The following is a 17,735-nucleotide window of genomic DNA, read 5'->3' as shown; positions in this document are numbered from 1 at the left end:
GTTCCATCCCGTCCCAGGTTTTAGTAATTGCCTGAGCCAAGCAGTAATGGCGGAGTACTCAGTATGGAGAAAATGGATAATGAGTGGAGCAGCTGTCTGATTTCTCCACTGGATATTGCTGGCATCTCGTCCTTACATGGAAGAAGCGAATGAACGGAGAACTGAATGAACAACTGAAAGTCAGATTGCTTCAAAACAATCGGCCACAAGATCGGCCTTCAAGAAGCAAGAACACAGACAGGTAAGCTCAGACTCTCATTTGGATATAAAAAAAAAAAAAAAAAACACATTGTTTACCTGCATTTAGATTAATACATGTAACGTGTATTGTGTATTTAAGTTACCAGTATAAGCTTTATTTAATTTGCTTCAGAATGTGATTGTCTCAGTTCATCTGATTATTTAATTAGCCTTTTACGTTTTATCAGTGAAAAGGCAGGCATGTACATGTATGTTGCATAAATTATAACACCTATCCTGTTTTAATGAGAGTCAACCCATAATCAATGAAGTCAAATCAGTCTTAGTTGAGCAACTCAGTCATGGTATTTCTTACTTTCACCATAAATTTTTATTTATATGAGTTCGGTCTATAGCTGTCAAAGGCCTCAGCCTTAAAACCAGTTACCGCTGTGACGTCACACACTCAGGGCTGGCTGGCTGAGCGGGGCAGCTCAAATGCCAAGTTTGCGGTCGATTTTAACTCTCAAAAAAGACAAACAAAAAAAAAAAAATATATATATATATATATATATATATATATATATATATATATATTCCCATTTATGCATGGAGATACTATCCACTCAGAAATTTATTTAAAAATAAAGGTTCTGAGCATGGGCGGCACGGTGGTGTAGTGGTTAGCGCTGTCGCCTCACAGCAAGAAGGCCTGGGTTTGAGCCCCGTGGCCAGCGAGAGCCTTTCTGTGCGGAGTTTGCATGTTTTCCCCGTGTCTGCGTGGGTTTCCTCCGGGTGCTCCGGTTTCCCCCACAGTCCAAAGACATGCAGGTTAGGTTAACTGGTGACTCTAAATTGACCGTAGGTGTGAATGTGGGTGTGAATGGTTGTCTATGTCTATGTGTCAGCCCTGTGATGACCTGGCGACTTGTCCAGGGTGTACCCCGCCTTTCGCCCGTAGTCAGCTGGGATAGGCTCCAGCTTGCCTGCGACCCTGTAGAACAGGATAAAGCGGCTAGAGATAATGAATGAGGTTCTGCGCATCTCCTTTAAAATCTATGGCAAGTATCATTTGTATTCCCCCAGGAAGGGGCAGGGACGTGTTGCAAGCCAAAGTTGCTGGATGTGCCGGTCTGATGCCGCCAGGTCAAGTCGCATGCATTCCCTCTCTCGTAAGTTATTGCACCCTCTACTGTATAAACAATCGTGGTTCTTTTTTTTTTTCATTGATTTGAATGGTCAAAAATTTGTGTTGTGATTTATCATTGTATGATATATCGTGACATGCCTATAAATAATATATATTTTTATGGGCTTAGATATGACTCAAAGTTACTTTCACTTGTACCTGTGTGAGCTTTGCCGTTTTTGAGGGTTTGGCTCACCAAATGCAAATCAGCTGTGGTGTGCATGTGACTGGTAATTTACAAGTGATCGGCATTCATCAATATACACATGCAAGCATGAAGAAAAACTGTTCCTGAAAATATTCGCAAATTCAGCAAACATTTTTAGTTCAGTGTGCCTTACACCAATATTTACACAGAATTTTACTATAAGACTGAAAAATTATGCCCAATGTCTTTAGGTATGTTCACAAACATCACATTAAATTATGTCTAATTGAGGACACCAAAAATATTGAACACAATCAAAATACAATTAATTGTGCAGTCCTGTCCTTCACTGTACATCACTTTTAGTACAATGTGCTTTCTAGCAAGGGCCAGTATGCTCCCCATTTTCCCTCATATCCCCCATAGCGCAGGTGATGTAGCTGATTCACACTTAGGGGAAAAACAGTGAATATACCTACCAACAAATGCTGGCATACTGACATTCTGGCCATAGTTGACCCGCATGATTGGAGCCACAATGTCATCAATGAACCGCTGAGATACACCCAACTCCAACAGAGACTCAGAGAGAGAGCGACGGGTCATGTTGAGAAATCCTGAACCACCCAATGAATTTAGCAACTCCTCCACTGAACTGAATGCATATCCATGAGCCTGGTATTTATAGATTCTGGGGCAAAACAAACACATTATTGTATAGTACACACATAATCAGTCTATGCTTAATGAAACAAAAGTATAAAAACAAGAGCAAGTTAGAACATGCAAACTAAACTCCAAAATGTAATGCAAAATTACTGAAGATGTGTGACCACATATCTCACAAGGCTGAAACACTGGTGAATTTTTTTATTCTTTGCACAACACCCACACAACCAACATTCCTGTCAAAACAAATGGCATACTTGTATTTATTAATATTTATATTATATTGTTAGCTTTTTCACTGCAACTACGTCAGGTTGATGTTGCACAGTATTGTACTGCACATACAACGATCTGCACTTTATACCACATACAGTTTGTACATTTTTTTGCTGCCATATATAAATAATATAAATTAAAAAAAAAAAAACACACACACACGAGAAAGAGAGAGGATATTACACAGTGTCGAAGATATAAAGTTTATCTTTGAAGGTGAATATATTCATGATGAATGAAGCGAACCAGTGAAATATTTTTCAAGACAAGAAGATAAAAAGAATATTACATGATGAAATTTATGATAGACACATCCATAATAAATAAATAAATAAATAAATAAATACAACCATAAGTTAATCAGAAGAATTTTATTTCCGAACCGGTTCGCCATTTTGACAGCATGCATCAAGTCAGCGGGAAAACATCAGGAGTGATGTCATCAGAGTGAAGACATTATGAAATATGTCACTCAGGTCCAGGATGTATTTTGTATGAAAAATATGAGAGTTTTTCAATACGAGAAGATAAACTTCATACCTTCCAGCCAATGTGTGATTTTCTTTATTATACATCAATCACCCATAACATTATGCCCACTGACAGATGAAGTGACTAACCTGGCTAAAACAAAAAGGTGTCAGCATGAACCTTTTCAAGAGTTTGTGTTACAGTAGCTCTTCTGTGGAACTGGACCATATGGGCTAGTCTTCGGGCCCCATGTGAATCAATGAGACTTCAATACCAAGGACCCTGATGCCGGTTCACCGGTTGTCCTTCCTTGGACCACTTTTGGAAGGTACTAATCACTGTATACCGGGAACACTCTACAAGATGTGTCATTCTGGAGATGCTCAGACCCAGTGATTAAGCCATCATAATTTGGCCATTGTCAAAGTCAGTCAGATCCTTACGCTTGCCCATTTTTCCTGCTTCCAACACATCAATTTCAAGAACTGACTAACTGACTCTTGCTGCCTTGTATTTTCCACCCCTTGACAGGTGCCATTGTAATGAGATAAATAGAGGATATTACATGGTTGCATGAAGATATGAAGTTTATCTTTGAGTGGTGAATGTACATATTATGAGTGAGCAAAGCAAACAAGTGAAATATTTTTCAACAAAAGAAGATAAACTTCATATCTTCACATCACTGTAATGCTCTTTATAGTATATGAACACATAAAAAAAAAAAAAAACGTGAGTTAATCAAAAGAATTTTAATTTTGAACCGGTTCACCATTTTGACAAAGTGCATCAAGTCAGCAGGAAAAACTGGGAGTGATGTCAACGGAATGAAATATCGGAAAATATGTCAGTCAGATCCATGATGTATTTCTTATGAAAAATACAAGTTTTTCAACATGAAAAGATAAACTTTATATAACTTTATAACACACACACACACAGTTTGGTTAACATGGGGCACATGGGCTGAAGTGTCCTTGAGCAAGGCACCCAACCCCTAACTGCTCCCCGGGCACTGTAGCACAGCTGCTTACTGCTCTGGGTATGTGTGTGCGTTCACTGCTTCAAGATGGGTTAAATGCAGAGGAGGAATTTCACTGTGTGCTTAAGGGTATATTTTTACAAATTATTGCTAAGACATACAGTAGGCTATCCCATTATCATGATATTTATGTTGCCAGATTCCAGACAATCCACACAAGTATGAAAAGATATTTCGGTTGGCATACATTCAAGAACATGGAAAATTCATCCATCCATCCATTATCTGTAGCCACTTATCCTGTACAGGGTCGCAGGCAAGCTGGAGCCTATCCCAGCTGATTATGGTCAAGAGGTGAAGTACACCATGGACAAGCGAGACCCCCCAGTAAGTAAAAGTGTTAAAGTGTGGACTGAGGAATCAGATCTGGTGCTTCGGGACTGCTTTGATAGCACAGTCTGGGATGTGTTTAAAACTGCTGCTATAGAGAGGACTCGACTGTGGACTTAGAGGAGTACGCTGTAGCTGTAAATGGCTATATCATCAGCACGCGCTGAGCACATTATTCCAACAAAATGCTATAGGACCTACCCCAATGACAAACCCTGGATCAATGGGGAAGTGCAGTCCATGTTATATGCTCACACCACTGCGTTTACCTCAGGTGATGCTGAAGAATATAAAAAGGCCAGATACAACCTGCGCAGCTCCATCACACGGGCCAAGAGGCACTATAGGCTGAAGCTGGAGGGACACTACACCACTGCAGATTCCCGGCGCATGTGGCAAGGGCTGCAACACATCACGGAGTACAGGCAGAAAAATCTGGGGGCCATAACTAACAAAAGCACGCGCCCAGATGGACTGAACCAATTCTATGCTCACTTCAACGCCCTTAATCCAACACTGGTATTCTGACTGCGCAGAGCAAGCTGGGCACACCGTTCTCTGTGTCCTCAGCAGAAGTGAGCACAGATCTGAGGAGGATGAACCCACGGAAGGCAGCTGACCCAGATAACATCCCAGGGCAAGTACTCACTGCTTGCTCATCTGAGCTGGCTGATGTGTTTCCCGACATCTTTAATCTGTCCCTCGCTCAGGCCTTGGTGCCCATCTGCTTTAAAACAACAACTATTGTGCCCATCACCAAGAAAAACACAGCAACCTGCTTAAAGGAATAGAAAATGCAAAGTAAATGCATGCATGGGTTGGTAGCTTGCAATATTGAGAGCCCGTAAGAAAAAGTTTCAGGCATGTTTGACCATTTATAAGAAAGTTGTGAGCGTTTTTGTATTGCTGCTCTAATGCCCCCAGGAGGCTGCCATGTTGCCTGTTGGAAGGGCGATGCATGATGTCATTTGGGCACAAGGCTGAGTGTATACTTCAGTACTGAAGGGGCAAAGCAAAAGGTCTACTACGGTGACAATGTCGATTTTTTTCCACTATACATCTGAAATAGTGTATTAATGAGCTGCAACCCTGACTTATGGACAAATCTGAACTCTTTACCTGTAAAACGAGGCTGAAACTATGTTATACTACTCATTAGCATGCTTAGCATGCTCTCGACTCATTCATGAAAAACCTCATCAAGACGTCCCCAGGCTAGCCTACCATAATTACCATAGTAGGCAGTCCAACCCCCGCGGCAATGTAGAAAGAGGGTAAACAAACACTGCTTTACTATACAGGATTCATGTGAACATTACAGGAAGATGCACTTGTACGAAAAAAGGCGAAAATATTGCCAGATACACCCGAGCTGCTGGTATGGTATGGATTTATTTGGTAAAATTCATACATGTAAAAGATACAATATAAATATCACCGAGAACAACACAAAGTATAAAATACACATTTCCAATGTGGTCCTCTTGATGACAGCAGGAAACAATAAAATATAAGAGACAATAATAAATTGACAAAATTGTATAAACAATGATGAAAGTCATAAACAAAAAAAAAAAATGCTAACTAATTATCACAGAGTACAACTAGATTACGGAAATGGCACCAAAGTGATTTAAAAATTAGTTATATATACACACATCATAAAACTGGGTTTGGAATTTACTCCATGAAAACCTGTTTCATCTGTTTCTTAAAATTATCACATGCTTGACTAGATTGCACTGATCGAGGTTGGCTATTCCACAAACAAATTCCTGTATACCTAAAAGAACTCCGAATGGTTTCCTTAAAGTGTGACGTCACTTACAATACATGGCCATATTCGACAAAATGGACCATAGCACCAGCAACATTTCTTCACTGGTTTCCTCGAGCATTTCAGACAATGACACGAATAACGATGATGATCATCAAAAACAATCATTACCATATCAATTAGTTACACACAAGTGAACAATATTTATAGAGTTGTTTTAGTCAGTCATTACCGAGGCTTTTCTGACAACAATAAATCAAAGCAAGACACCCAAAAAACATCAAGCCGATTAGCTGCATCAGCAATTATTACGTTTACGCCCAAAGGAACTCAAAATAACATATCACACTTAATAAAAACTTAGAGAAGCCATAAAAAGTGTTTTCTTACCCTTTGAACTTCTCTTTTGCGGACTACTGACCGTGTTGTCTTGTTTATCTTGTCCGATTTTTGGCCAAAGATTGTGGGAACCGCATCTGGATTCACCGCTGGCTTGTACAGTATTCCTAATGCCAGTGCATCAGAGTTGTTTGAGTGAAACAATTTCCTTCAAAATGTTCCGAGCACACGAGCTGCGTGAAGCAGTTTTTGTTTACCCTCTTTCTGCGTTGCTGCGGGAGTTGGACACTCTACTACGGTAATTACGGTAGGCTAGCCCGGTGACGTCTTAACGAGGAAGTTTTTCATGAAGGAGTAGAGAGCATGCTAAGCGTGCTAACAAGTGCTTATGCTGCCAGGAACATGGAAAAACTCACATATTTGCCTCAACAGATTTAGGCAAGTCAGATTGTATGTAGATCTGTTTGTAGGTTGTCTAGCAAGATTACAGTCCACAGAACGAGGCTGTCACGGCAGCACTACTTGTACCAGGGATATAAATATGAAACGTTACCTCCCTGCATTCAGTCACATAGGAATACATCAGCTGTTCACTATTCCCTCGCTGTTTATTGGTGACAACAGTATTATCTTTCCCTCTCCAATTTTTTGTTAGAGAAATGGAATTTCAATTTTTTTTCATATAAACTTTTAATGAAATAATCTCCAGCCAGGGACAGCTTCAAGTCTTACTCGTAATGCGGAGCTTCTGTCTTGCGCTCAAATGATGTCAGAGCACTGCCGGAAACGATCGGGGGGATTTTTCTGATTGGTTAAAATATTTGCTATGGTGGCCTCCATGAAATCGTCCATTCTGCATAGAAACTTGACTTTTGGAGATGGATATATTAGTTGGGTGAGCTCCTTGTTTTCAATTATTCACATGAATCATTAGTTTATATCATAATCTATCTTCATAACTGTATATTAAAAATGGTTTTCTTTTCTTTTAAACGACTATCACCCCATTGCACTCACTTCAACTGTAATGAAGTGCTTTGAAAAGATAGTCATGACATACATAAAAAGGACTATACCACCCACCTTGGACCCCTTACAGTTTGGATACAGACAGAACCAGTCCACTGATGATGCTGTTAACACTGCCATCCATACAGCCCTCACTCACTTAGAGAACAAGGACACACATGTTAGAATGCTATTTATAGACTACAGCTTAGCATTTAACATAGTCATACCATACAGACTGCCTGAAAAGCTCCTCACCCTTGGAGTCTCACCTTCACTCTGCAACTGGGTGCTGAACTTTCTGCCAAACAGACTCCAGTCAGTCAGAGTAGGAAACCAGACATCAGGCATCAGAACTGTGAGCACAGGGACCCCCCAGGGTTGCGTACTGAGCCCTCTGCTGCACACCCTCTTCACCTATGACTGTGTGGCCTCGGAGTCCAACACCAGCATTATAAAGTTTGCAGGTGACACCACAGTCATTGGACTGATCACCAGTGGAGAGGAGACAGCATATAGGAGAGAGGCAGCAGGACTGGTGGCCTGGTGCCAGGAAAATAATCTCTCCTTAAATACAGATAAGACCAAGGAGATGATTATTTATCCTAGGAGGAGGGAGCAGCACACCCCAATATACACTGGGGAGACAGAGGTGGAGAGGGTAAGAACTTTTAAGGTCCTCGGCACTCACATCAGTGAGGACCTCACCTGGTCTCACAACACTCAGCAGCTTCTGAAGAAGTCACAACAGAGACTGTATTTCTTGAGAAGGCTGAGGAAGTTTGGCATGCCAACCAAAATCCTCAACAACTTCTACAGATGCACAGTCAAGAGTGTCATCACCAGCTCCATCACAGTGTGGTATGGAAACTACACTGCTCATGACAAGAAGGCTCTCCAGCGGGTGATAAAGACTGTCCAGTCCATCTCTAGAACAGAGATCACTACAGAGCATCACTACAGGGCATTTACAACCCCAGAGTTATTAGGAGGATCCATAACATTATTAAAGCATATACACAGAATCATGGCTTCACTTTTTGTTTATAAATGCCTTGAGACCTCAAGCATGGGACAGGAATAGTTTTAAGCGTTAACAATAAATCTAATATAGTAATTTTTACGATTAAAGTGATTCATATCAGTAGCGGTCTGAGTGAATGACCTTGACATCCGTAACGTCACAGCAGGAAGTCTATCAGTCTCTGCCATTTCCACTATACTAAAACACAGAGCTGACTGCAACTCCGATCCTCCATTTTGAGCTAATTTATCGTCATGCCACATAGATGTGTTGCTGGCCGGTGCAGCAACACGACAAGGTGGATTTACGTTGCTTTCATGGCCCAAGAATGTTCAAACTGCAAAGATTTGGACATGTTTTGCGAGTTGTTCATGGGCACACAGGGCACCTACAAAGTGATCTCTCCTCTGCTCTGCACATTTTACTGAAGACTCATACAAGACCTCTGATCTGTTGTAGAGCGTTGGCTACAAGCCTGTATTGAAAGAGGGTGCAGTACCAACAATTTAAGGAAAATAAAACTATAAGAAAAGGAAAGTAAGTTCAGTTGCACCAGTTCTTCTGGAATATGACCCGAGGGTTGTTGCTTAAACCTGGGACGGAACGGGACATCATATTGCTTGGGCAGTGACCCCCCGTGGTTGTTGCTAAAACCGGTAACGTCCCGTCCTGGGTTTTGTTAATTGCCTGAGCCAAGCAGTAATGGCAGAGTACTCCATATGGAGAAAATGGAGACTATGGGGAATGAGTGGACCAGCTGTCTGATTTCTCCACTAGATATGCTTGCCTCAGCAGCAATATCTCGCCTTTACGTGGAGGAAGTGAAGGAACGGAGAACTGAACGAACAACTGAAAAGTCAGATTGTTTTGAAACAATCAGCCACAAGATCGGCCTTCAAGAAGCGAGAACACAGACGGGTAAGAAGCGACTCTCATTTGGATACAAAACAACACTAGTTATTTACCTGCATTTAGATTAATACATGTAACTTGTATTGTGTATTTAAGTTACCGGTATAAGATTATTTAATTTGCTTCAGAATCAGGGCCGCGTTAACCCTTGCCGAGGCCCTGGGCAGACACACCCCTGAGGCCCCACCCCCGCCTTTTGTCAACTGCACTCAGCAAATTCACCCCCTCAGACGTGCCTGTCTAACTAGACACAGAAACTTAAATAATGACAGTGGCACAATTAGAAATACTATTGAACGATAAAACTTTATATCCATCAACACCTATTTAATCGAGAAAAAGCAATGGTGAAATAGGCAATTGCATGGTGAAAAAATCCATCAGACATCACGGTTAACAAGTCTGGTTAACTAAAGTTTAGCCTCAAGAAGCCTTTGAATGAGTGAGTCAATGAACAACATGTCAAGAACATAACCTAGGCCTACAATAGTTTCTTTAGTATTCAGAACAAGAACATTCATTTGGTATATAACCGTTCGTTTTCATTTTGGAATCCAGGTGACTTTTAACTTGTGAAAACAAAGAGCAATAACAAAGAAAGAAAAATATCTTGCTTCTCAGAAATAAATCTCAAAATGTTAGGCTATGTGAAACATTTCATCCTTTCACACACGTAATGTCCCAAACAGCAGTGGCACACAGCTTTGCGCATTCAGTTTGACAGCCATGGGTCAACTTACAAGGGCACTTTCCTACTTTTCTGGAAAGCGAAGTCATTAATTAAATCATTGAACTCAAGCTGGCGTAGCGTGTGAAGACATGGTGGACAGTGATCATATTAACAATGACGGGTGATTTATGCGACGGGACAAGGTGGGCTTCCTTACGGGTGGCGAAATGCATCAAAAATGTTATCAATATGATCAAAACTTCTGAAAATATCGTTTCATATTTTCCGATCTCGCTACCTCCGAGGCCCCCTAGTGGCCGAGGCCCTGGGCAGCTGCCCATGAAGCCCATTAGGATAACGCGTCCTTGTTCAGAATGTGATTGTCTCAGTGCATCTGATTATTTAATTAGCCTTTTACATTTTATCAGTGAAAATGCATGCATGTACATGTATGTTGCATAAGTTATAACACCTATCCTGTTTTAATGAGAGTCAATCCACAATGAAGTCAAATCAGTCTTAGTTGAGCAAGTCGGTTACGGTATTTCTTACTTTCACCATACATTTTTATTTATATGACTTTGGTCTATAGCTGTCAAAGGCCTCAGCCTTACAACCGGTTACCGCTGTGACGTCACACACTCAGGGCTGGCTGGCTCAGCGGGGTAGCTCGAATGCCAAGTTTGCAGTCGATTTTAACTCTCAAAAAAAAAAAAAAAATTATATATATAATATATATATATAATTTTTTTCCCCCCTCCATTTATACAGCATACAAGAGTCAAGGATGAAGATACTATCCACTCAGAAATTTATTTAAAAATAAAGGTTCTGCATATCTCCTTTAAGGACAACACACACCCACAACACAGTCTCTTTACACTCCTGCGATCAGGGAGATGCTACCAGAGTGTCAAATCAAGGACTACAAGACTCACAGTTTCTATCCACAGGCTATCAGGTTCCTGAACAATACAACACACTAAATACTGCACTTCCCATTCTCCAGCATCCTCACTGCAGCTACATACCTGTTTGCACAAAGCACAGAGTTACTTTACAGATTAACTCAGGGGTTTTTTTTTTGGCACTTCTTTTACCTATTTAGTTTTACTACATTTACTACTTTTATTCCCTTTTTGGACATCTTTTTGTCATGTGTTTGTGAGTGTGTGTTATTGTTGTGTGTAAGGAGAGCAGCAAAGTAAGAATTTCATTGCATTGTCTGAACCTCCGTGTTTTTACAATGCATATGACAAACTTCTTGGGGAAAAAAAAAGTCACCAGGTCATCGCAGGGCTAACATAGAGACGAACAACCATTCACAGTCACACAACCATTCAGAGTCACACCTACGGTCAATTTAGAGCCACCAATTAGCCTAACCTGCATGTCTTTGGACTGTGGGGGGAAAACTGAGCACCCGGAGGAAACCCACGCAGACATGGGGAGAACATGCAAACTCCACACAGAAAAGCCCTCTTCGGCTGCTGGGCTCGAACCCAGGACCTTTTTGCTGTAAGGTAACAGTGCTAACCACTATACCACCGTGCCGCATGGAAAATTCATAAACTCAAAATGTTTTTCCTTGATAGAAAAGCCTGGTGTAAATATCTAAATATTATCATAACCTAGACTGTCCTGGAAACAAAAACAACAACAAAACATAGATTATATCATTATAGCATGTAGATGGATGGCCCTTATAATGACTATGAGCTTAAAACTAAAGATAGTATACCCTTAAAATAGTCTATGGTTAATTTAGATCGATAATATCAGGAATAGAGTGGATGTTGTTCTACTTCAAGGTGCATCAACGTAGGCGACTTTCTGTTCCTAAATACAAGGCGCACATTCTGTGCATTTGTGGTTGCTATTATTTGCATACAGACATGCTTTACCTTGTAAAAACTGTTGCGGTTCATGTTTATTTATATAAACAGAGACTCAGATTGTTGGCGTGCCCGCGTCTAAGACGCACTATTTCAAATAATGAACGCATTGTCGAGAGGGGCAGGGGCCAATATGGATGCGAGCATTTTATACCCTATTTGGAACGTTTCGTGGCGTATTACTTGACTTCATGGTCTCAATATCAAAAATCTTGCACAAATATGCAACTTCCAACATAATTATCTGGATATTCAACAGATTTCAGCATCGGATGAATTTGTTTTGACCGCCGCCATATTGAATATACGTCGGACCCGTTCGTGTATTTACGCAGCCCCGTTTGTAGCGTCCCAAGCGAGTAAAACCTGATCCAAGTCTTTCGCTAGGTGGCGTCTTACGGTCTATGTACGAATATTCGAAAGAGACAAGAAAATATGGATAAGAAAAAAAAGAAAAAATACATCTATTTTGTCATTCTTCGGCAGAAAGAGTATATTCACCTGAAAAAAATGATACCCCTGATACCCAAGGTAATTAGTCATACTAGATTTACAACAACAACTACTACTGCAACATCAACTACTACAACAGCAACCACTACTACTACTGCCACTACCACTGGTGACTACTACTATAGACCTACACCAAACTGAAAACAAGTTAATAAAATAAATTAATGAAATTAGAAGTAGAGATGATTAGAGACAAGCAGAATTAGACCGTCACAGCATGCAAAAAACAAAACCATTCTTGTGCTATAATTTACAAGGAGGAGATAATATAGATGTGATATATACAAGTAGTGGCCTGTGGTTGAATTCCAAAATATTGCCACTGATTAAACAATATCTCAATATATTTGGTTGAAGCATTGATTTTTGTCATCTACATTGCTTCATATGCCTTCTAATACCAAAAAAAAAAAACAGAATTGAGAAGAAAAAAAAACAGCCCCTGGGCTGCCCCAGCTGTTCATTGGGCTCGCTTCGCTCACTAGGTTCGCTTCAACTGAAGGATAAATCACTGGGCCCCCCATTGTAGAAATGGGCCCCTGTTTTTTCCCAGGAGGGGCTCTGTGGGCCCCTTGACCTGCAAAACAATCTGAGTCTCTGCATAAATATTCTCTTACATTCATGAATGCATCTTTGCATTTTTACCTTTACCAGTGCTTTTGTCAGTATGAGTATGGCAGTAGCAATAATAATGAGCAAAGCAATGGAAGCTGGTTAAGCACATAGCCTACAATAGCACATTTCATATGCAGCAAGCTTTAAAAAAAAAAATGATATGGGTGGGTGGGGGCTGTGCCCCAGTAGAGCTTTATGTCTAGCAACACCCCCAGGTTCTTACCATACTTTTATTCCATATTTTGTTACTTTTTTCATCTCATCTCATTATCTCTAGCCACTTTATCCTTCTACAGGGTCGCAGGCAAGCTGAAGCCTATCCCAGCTGACTACGGGCGGAAGGCGGGGTACACCCTGGACAAGTCGCCAGTTTCATCACAGGGCTTGTTACCTTTTTTTTTCATATTTTTTGGGGTTTTGTTTTCGAGGAGTTTTTTTCTTGGAGGTTGGCAAACCAACTTAAAGTTGCATTACCACCACCGATTGGGCTGGAGTGTAGAACAGGAGATATTGGGGGGGGGGGGGGGGGGGGGGGGACTATATTCTGTTATTTAGCTATTTCTGTTTCTTTTCAATATTTGATAAAGTGACTTGATGCGCGCCACCATTTTGTTTTTCTCTACTCATGGTATGAGCCGATATCCTAGTAGTAGATTAGCCAATGAGAGCGCATGACTGCTCATATCCAGTGAATGTGGATAGAATATTATATAAAACACACAGCTAGGCCCTTAATGCTACCTGCCTACCTCATCAATGAGAGACAGAAAAACAAGAATCATACCGGCTTGGACATCGCCTGGTCTAACAAGGTCCACATCAGGTGTTGAGCAACCAAGGCAACCTGATGAGAAATGGGCTACTGGAACAAGAGCAAGAGAACACTGGACTGTTGGAATGCTACTATGCAAGTAATCCCAGTGTTACATGCGAAGGATGTGGGACCAATGGATGCTTCGAGACACAACATCTACAGTAAAACCACAACAAATAGTAACTCAATGTTCCAACATTCACAAACAGCAACTGCTATCACAACTAGAGAGTGACGAGATACATCACAAATGCTATGGCAGCCCTCAAAAAAAATCTCCCAGCCTTACTTGCCCAGTGGGCAAGCAGCACCCAAAACATACTTGCCTGAAAAACAATTCCACTTGCCCAGAGCTTTATCGACTAAGGCAGGAAAAACTATTTTGGATAAAATTGTTACTGTCCATTACGCACTGATCAACCTGTGTGACTCAGTTGTGCCTTTGAATTGAGAATTAATGAAAAGGGAACTGAACATTAACCGTTTATTGAAATTATTATTACAAGGGTGATTATAGTTACTGTATGACTACGGCTACAACTGGAATGTGCCGATTCTGTTAGCGTTTGTAATTACTGTACCATCCACTATTAGATAATATTAAAATAAAATCTTACAATATTGTTTTTGAAAGTCTAGAGCAAGATATTTTGCTATTTACAAATAATAACACTTCAGATATTGTTTTAACAATAATAAGCATCACTATATAAATGACAGAGTGCAGACAGCTGTCTAACTACATGTCCTTGGGGTTGATGAGACATGGAGGGTTGGGGATACCATCTAGCCCACAGTTTAGGTCAAAGCCCTTTGAGAGTAAATGCTTTGGCTTTCGCAACATTCTGTTCCCAAAAGCTGATGTCGGGGAAAACCGACATCTTCACACAAAGGTTTTCCTGCTTTTGAATTTTTTTTTGACTGTTCTTCCGTGTCAGGACTTTTCGGGAAAAAGAAGGTATATTCCAACATGTAGCTAATGCTAGGCCACAAATCTGCACCATCACTCCAGTCATTTCGAGGAATTTTGTACAGATCATAACTGCTAATAAACTCTAATTTCTGTGTATATCTATCCTTCGCTTCTTTCTGACTAAGACTGTCCAAGTAATCCAGTAATAGAGCTTTTTTTAGCTGTAGTTTTCTTCACACAACAGCAACAGACGCCGGACATTTCCGCTTGGCTTCAGTTAGTGAACTGCCAATCAGCGGGACCCGTATGTGTTTACAATTTTTATGTCACGATTTACAACCAATGGGAGACACCCTTTGTCAGCTGTCCACCAATCACAGGCTCCCATGCCACAATGGCGGTATGTTGATATTTAGAAAAGAAAAATTCTCATTACGAAATATATGAAACCATCAAAAGCAATAAAAAATTTTTAATATACTGTATATGTGTATATATACTGGTTAGAGGTAAGGAACATTTTTCAGTGATATTGTTTATTATTAACTCCAATCGTGATATAAAAGTTCCAAGTTTGACACCTGCCTGCTTCAACCGCGCTGCTGGCACACAATGGCCTTGACCCTCGTCGCCCTTAGCCAATTGGTATAATTACGTCGTCATTATGTGGACCCCTCTGAGCCGAGCTTTTCCAGTACACTTGAACACGCATACGTCGACGAATTATAACCAAAAACAAGGAAATTTGAATGGTTTCCTCAAAATATTTTTTGTACTTTTATATACTATCGTGTTGATGAATAAAACTTTTTAATGCATTTCCCGTGAAAGGAGATGAGCTACCTTAGACTGGTTCCCTGCTTTCTTAGCACAGAGTGAGCATACACTCAATGTCTCTGACACTTGGTAGGATTAATTTTATATGGGAACCAGTTCAGGAAAACAAGATTTTCAACAGACACAGGTGAACTTTGTTTTGAGGACGAGTCAGATGTCATGATGTGTGATTCACTTTGCAGAATAATAATAATAATAATAATAATAATTATTGAAATATGCTACTGCCAGACTGACAGTTCAGATCTGCATCATGGAGTGGTTGCCGGTGTTGCTTAACCAAAACAACAAACGGTGTTGATTAACCAAAACAAGTCGGCGTAGGCAAATGTGGCAGACTCTGCTCTCCTGCAAGCTAAAAGCCAGCAGAAAAAAAAAGAAAAGCCTGCCTCGTGAGTGCAACTGCAAGATGGAGCAAGGTTAGAGGACACGTCATTTTTCTGGACAGATAACGAAATCATTCTAGCTAGTGCTCAGCTATCTTAGTCTTAGAATGCATGGGCTTGACTCCACGGTAAACAAGTATAGAGTTATAGGGGCCTTTCACGTGATGTCATCATAACTGCGGATTTGTTTATCCGGCCAAGCTTTGTGCTTGACAACGACTGGCACAAGTGTACGCGGGTCACTGTAAGCCCAATTCAGTAAACATCTACAGATAAACATGTAGAGGTTACATCTTTTTTTAAAAAAATTTAAAAAAAAGGCGGCCACACACACACACACACACAACAATGCCAGAGACCTGTAGTGCTTTTGGTTGTAATAACAGATATAGAGATGAGCCCGGTTTAACTTTTCACTGCTTCCCGGCGAACCCAGAAGGACGAGAAAAATGGCAAGCTGCAGTGAAACGAGAAGACTGGATGTCAACAAAAACACTGCTGTTTGTGTGGAAAACATTTTATATCAGGTTAGTGTGAAAGCTCTGTGTAACATTAAAATGTTACTGGATGTGGGCTTTGGATGCGATATATTTTATAAGACCTAATGCTTGGCTAGATTAACAGCATATTTGTTACGTACTGATAATGTAGACAAGGCTAAACATCATAAAATAATGCTAGATCTATGCCCTGGCTTGTTTATTACTATTAGAAGTCCACGTTTGAGCTTACCTTTGTCATAAGGTGTTTTTCTTTATCAGGAATTTCCCATAACATTCTGGCATGCACGAAACCTGCCTTGAAATATTGGTAGGCATCTGTACTTTTGTCTGCCTTTAGCATCTTCAGTGTATTTAGAAGTCCCAAATACTAAATAGTTCAGGATGTCATAGTGTCCCAAATCCAGTAGCTGGTTTGCCATACAATTTTCAAGTGGAATAAATACATTTGTCGGTACGGTAAGAAGAAGAAGCCCTTATTTTTAAATATATTACGTTCATTATGTCTTCTTCTTAAATCAAAATAATTAGTTTTTCTTTTGTTTCAGACATGTAAAAGCTTTTTTACCTTTACCTGACATGTTTCGACAGTGTAACTTCCGTCTTCATCAGAGCAACCCTCTGATGAAGACGGAAGTTACACCGTCGAAACATGTCAAGTAAAGGTAAAAAAGCTTTTACATGTCTGAAACAAAAGAAAAACTAATTATTTTGAGCCCTTATTTTTGTCACATCTACTCAAGCACAGCAAAATTCCTCCTCTGCATTTAACCAAACCTGAAGCAGTGAACGCGCACATGGTGCGACACTCACACATGGTGCGACACACGCACACACAGAATGCAGTGGGCAGAATAAATAAATACATTTGTAGGTAAATTATATGGATCTGTGATGTCTGCATTTTCAGCTTTTGGATGTAACGCGATTTGCTGGTATAATCTAAATTTTTAATCGGCACAATGTATTCCGTGCATCGCCATCTTGGTGCGATGCAATTCCATAGTTATGCTAATTAGTTAAAGCTCTTTGCATTCAAAAAAAAAAAGGAAAAAAAAAAGCTCCTCGCGTTTGGCTATTTCCGTAGGGCCATACTGTTTACCACAACAGGTAGGAAAATGGTCCCAAAACGGAGAAAAGCGACCCTCAGCACATCAAAATGATCACATCTCGTCTGCATGATATCGTTCTTGTGAGACAGAGGAAAATGCCACATACAATAAAAAT

General features: G+C 40.4%; 1 protein-coding gene across 3 annotated transcripts in view; it reads right to left on the bottom strand.

The window, feature by feature from the left end:
• Nucleotides 1-17,735, bottom strand: part of LOC132895358 (prenylcysteine oxidase-like) — a 68,460-nt gene that overhangs the window by 27,700 nt on the left and 23,025 nt on the right. For all 3 annotated transcript variants that reach the window (XM_060935894.1, XM_060935892.1, XM_060935893.1), the window contains exon 4: nucleotides 1,997-2,208. In XM_060935894.1, coding sequence (XP_060791877.1) covers nucleotides 1,997-2,208 — 212 coding nt within the window. The remainder of the gene's footprint in view (nucleotides 1-1,996; nucleotides 2,209-17,735) is intronic.

Source organism: Neoarius graeffei, chromosome 12, assembly GCF_027579695.1.
Source record: "Neoarius graeffei isolate fNeoGra1 chromosome 12, fNeoGra1.pri, whole genome shotgun sequence".
In the NCBI taxonomy this organism is placed as follows: domain Eukaryota; kingdom Metazoa; phylum Chordata; class Actinopteri; order Siluriformes; family Ariidae; genus Neoarius; species Neoarius graeffei.
Note: the sequence above shows the minus strand (reverse complement) of the source record. Positions and strands in the feature narration are given on the sequence as shown.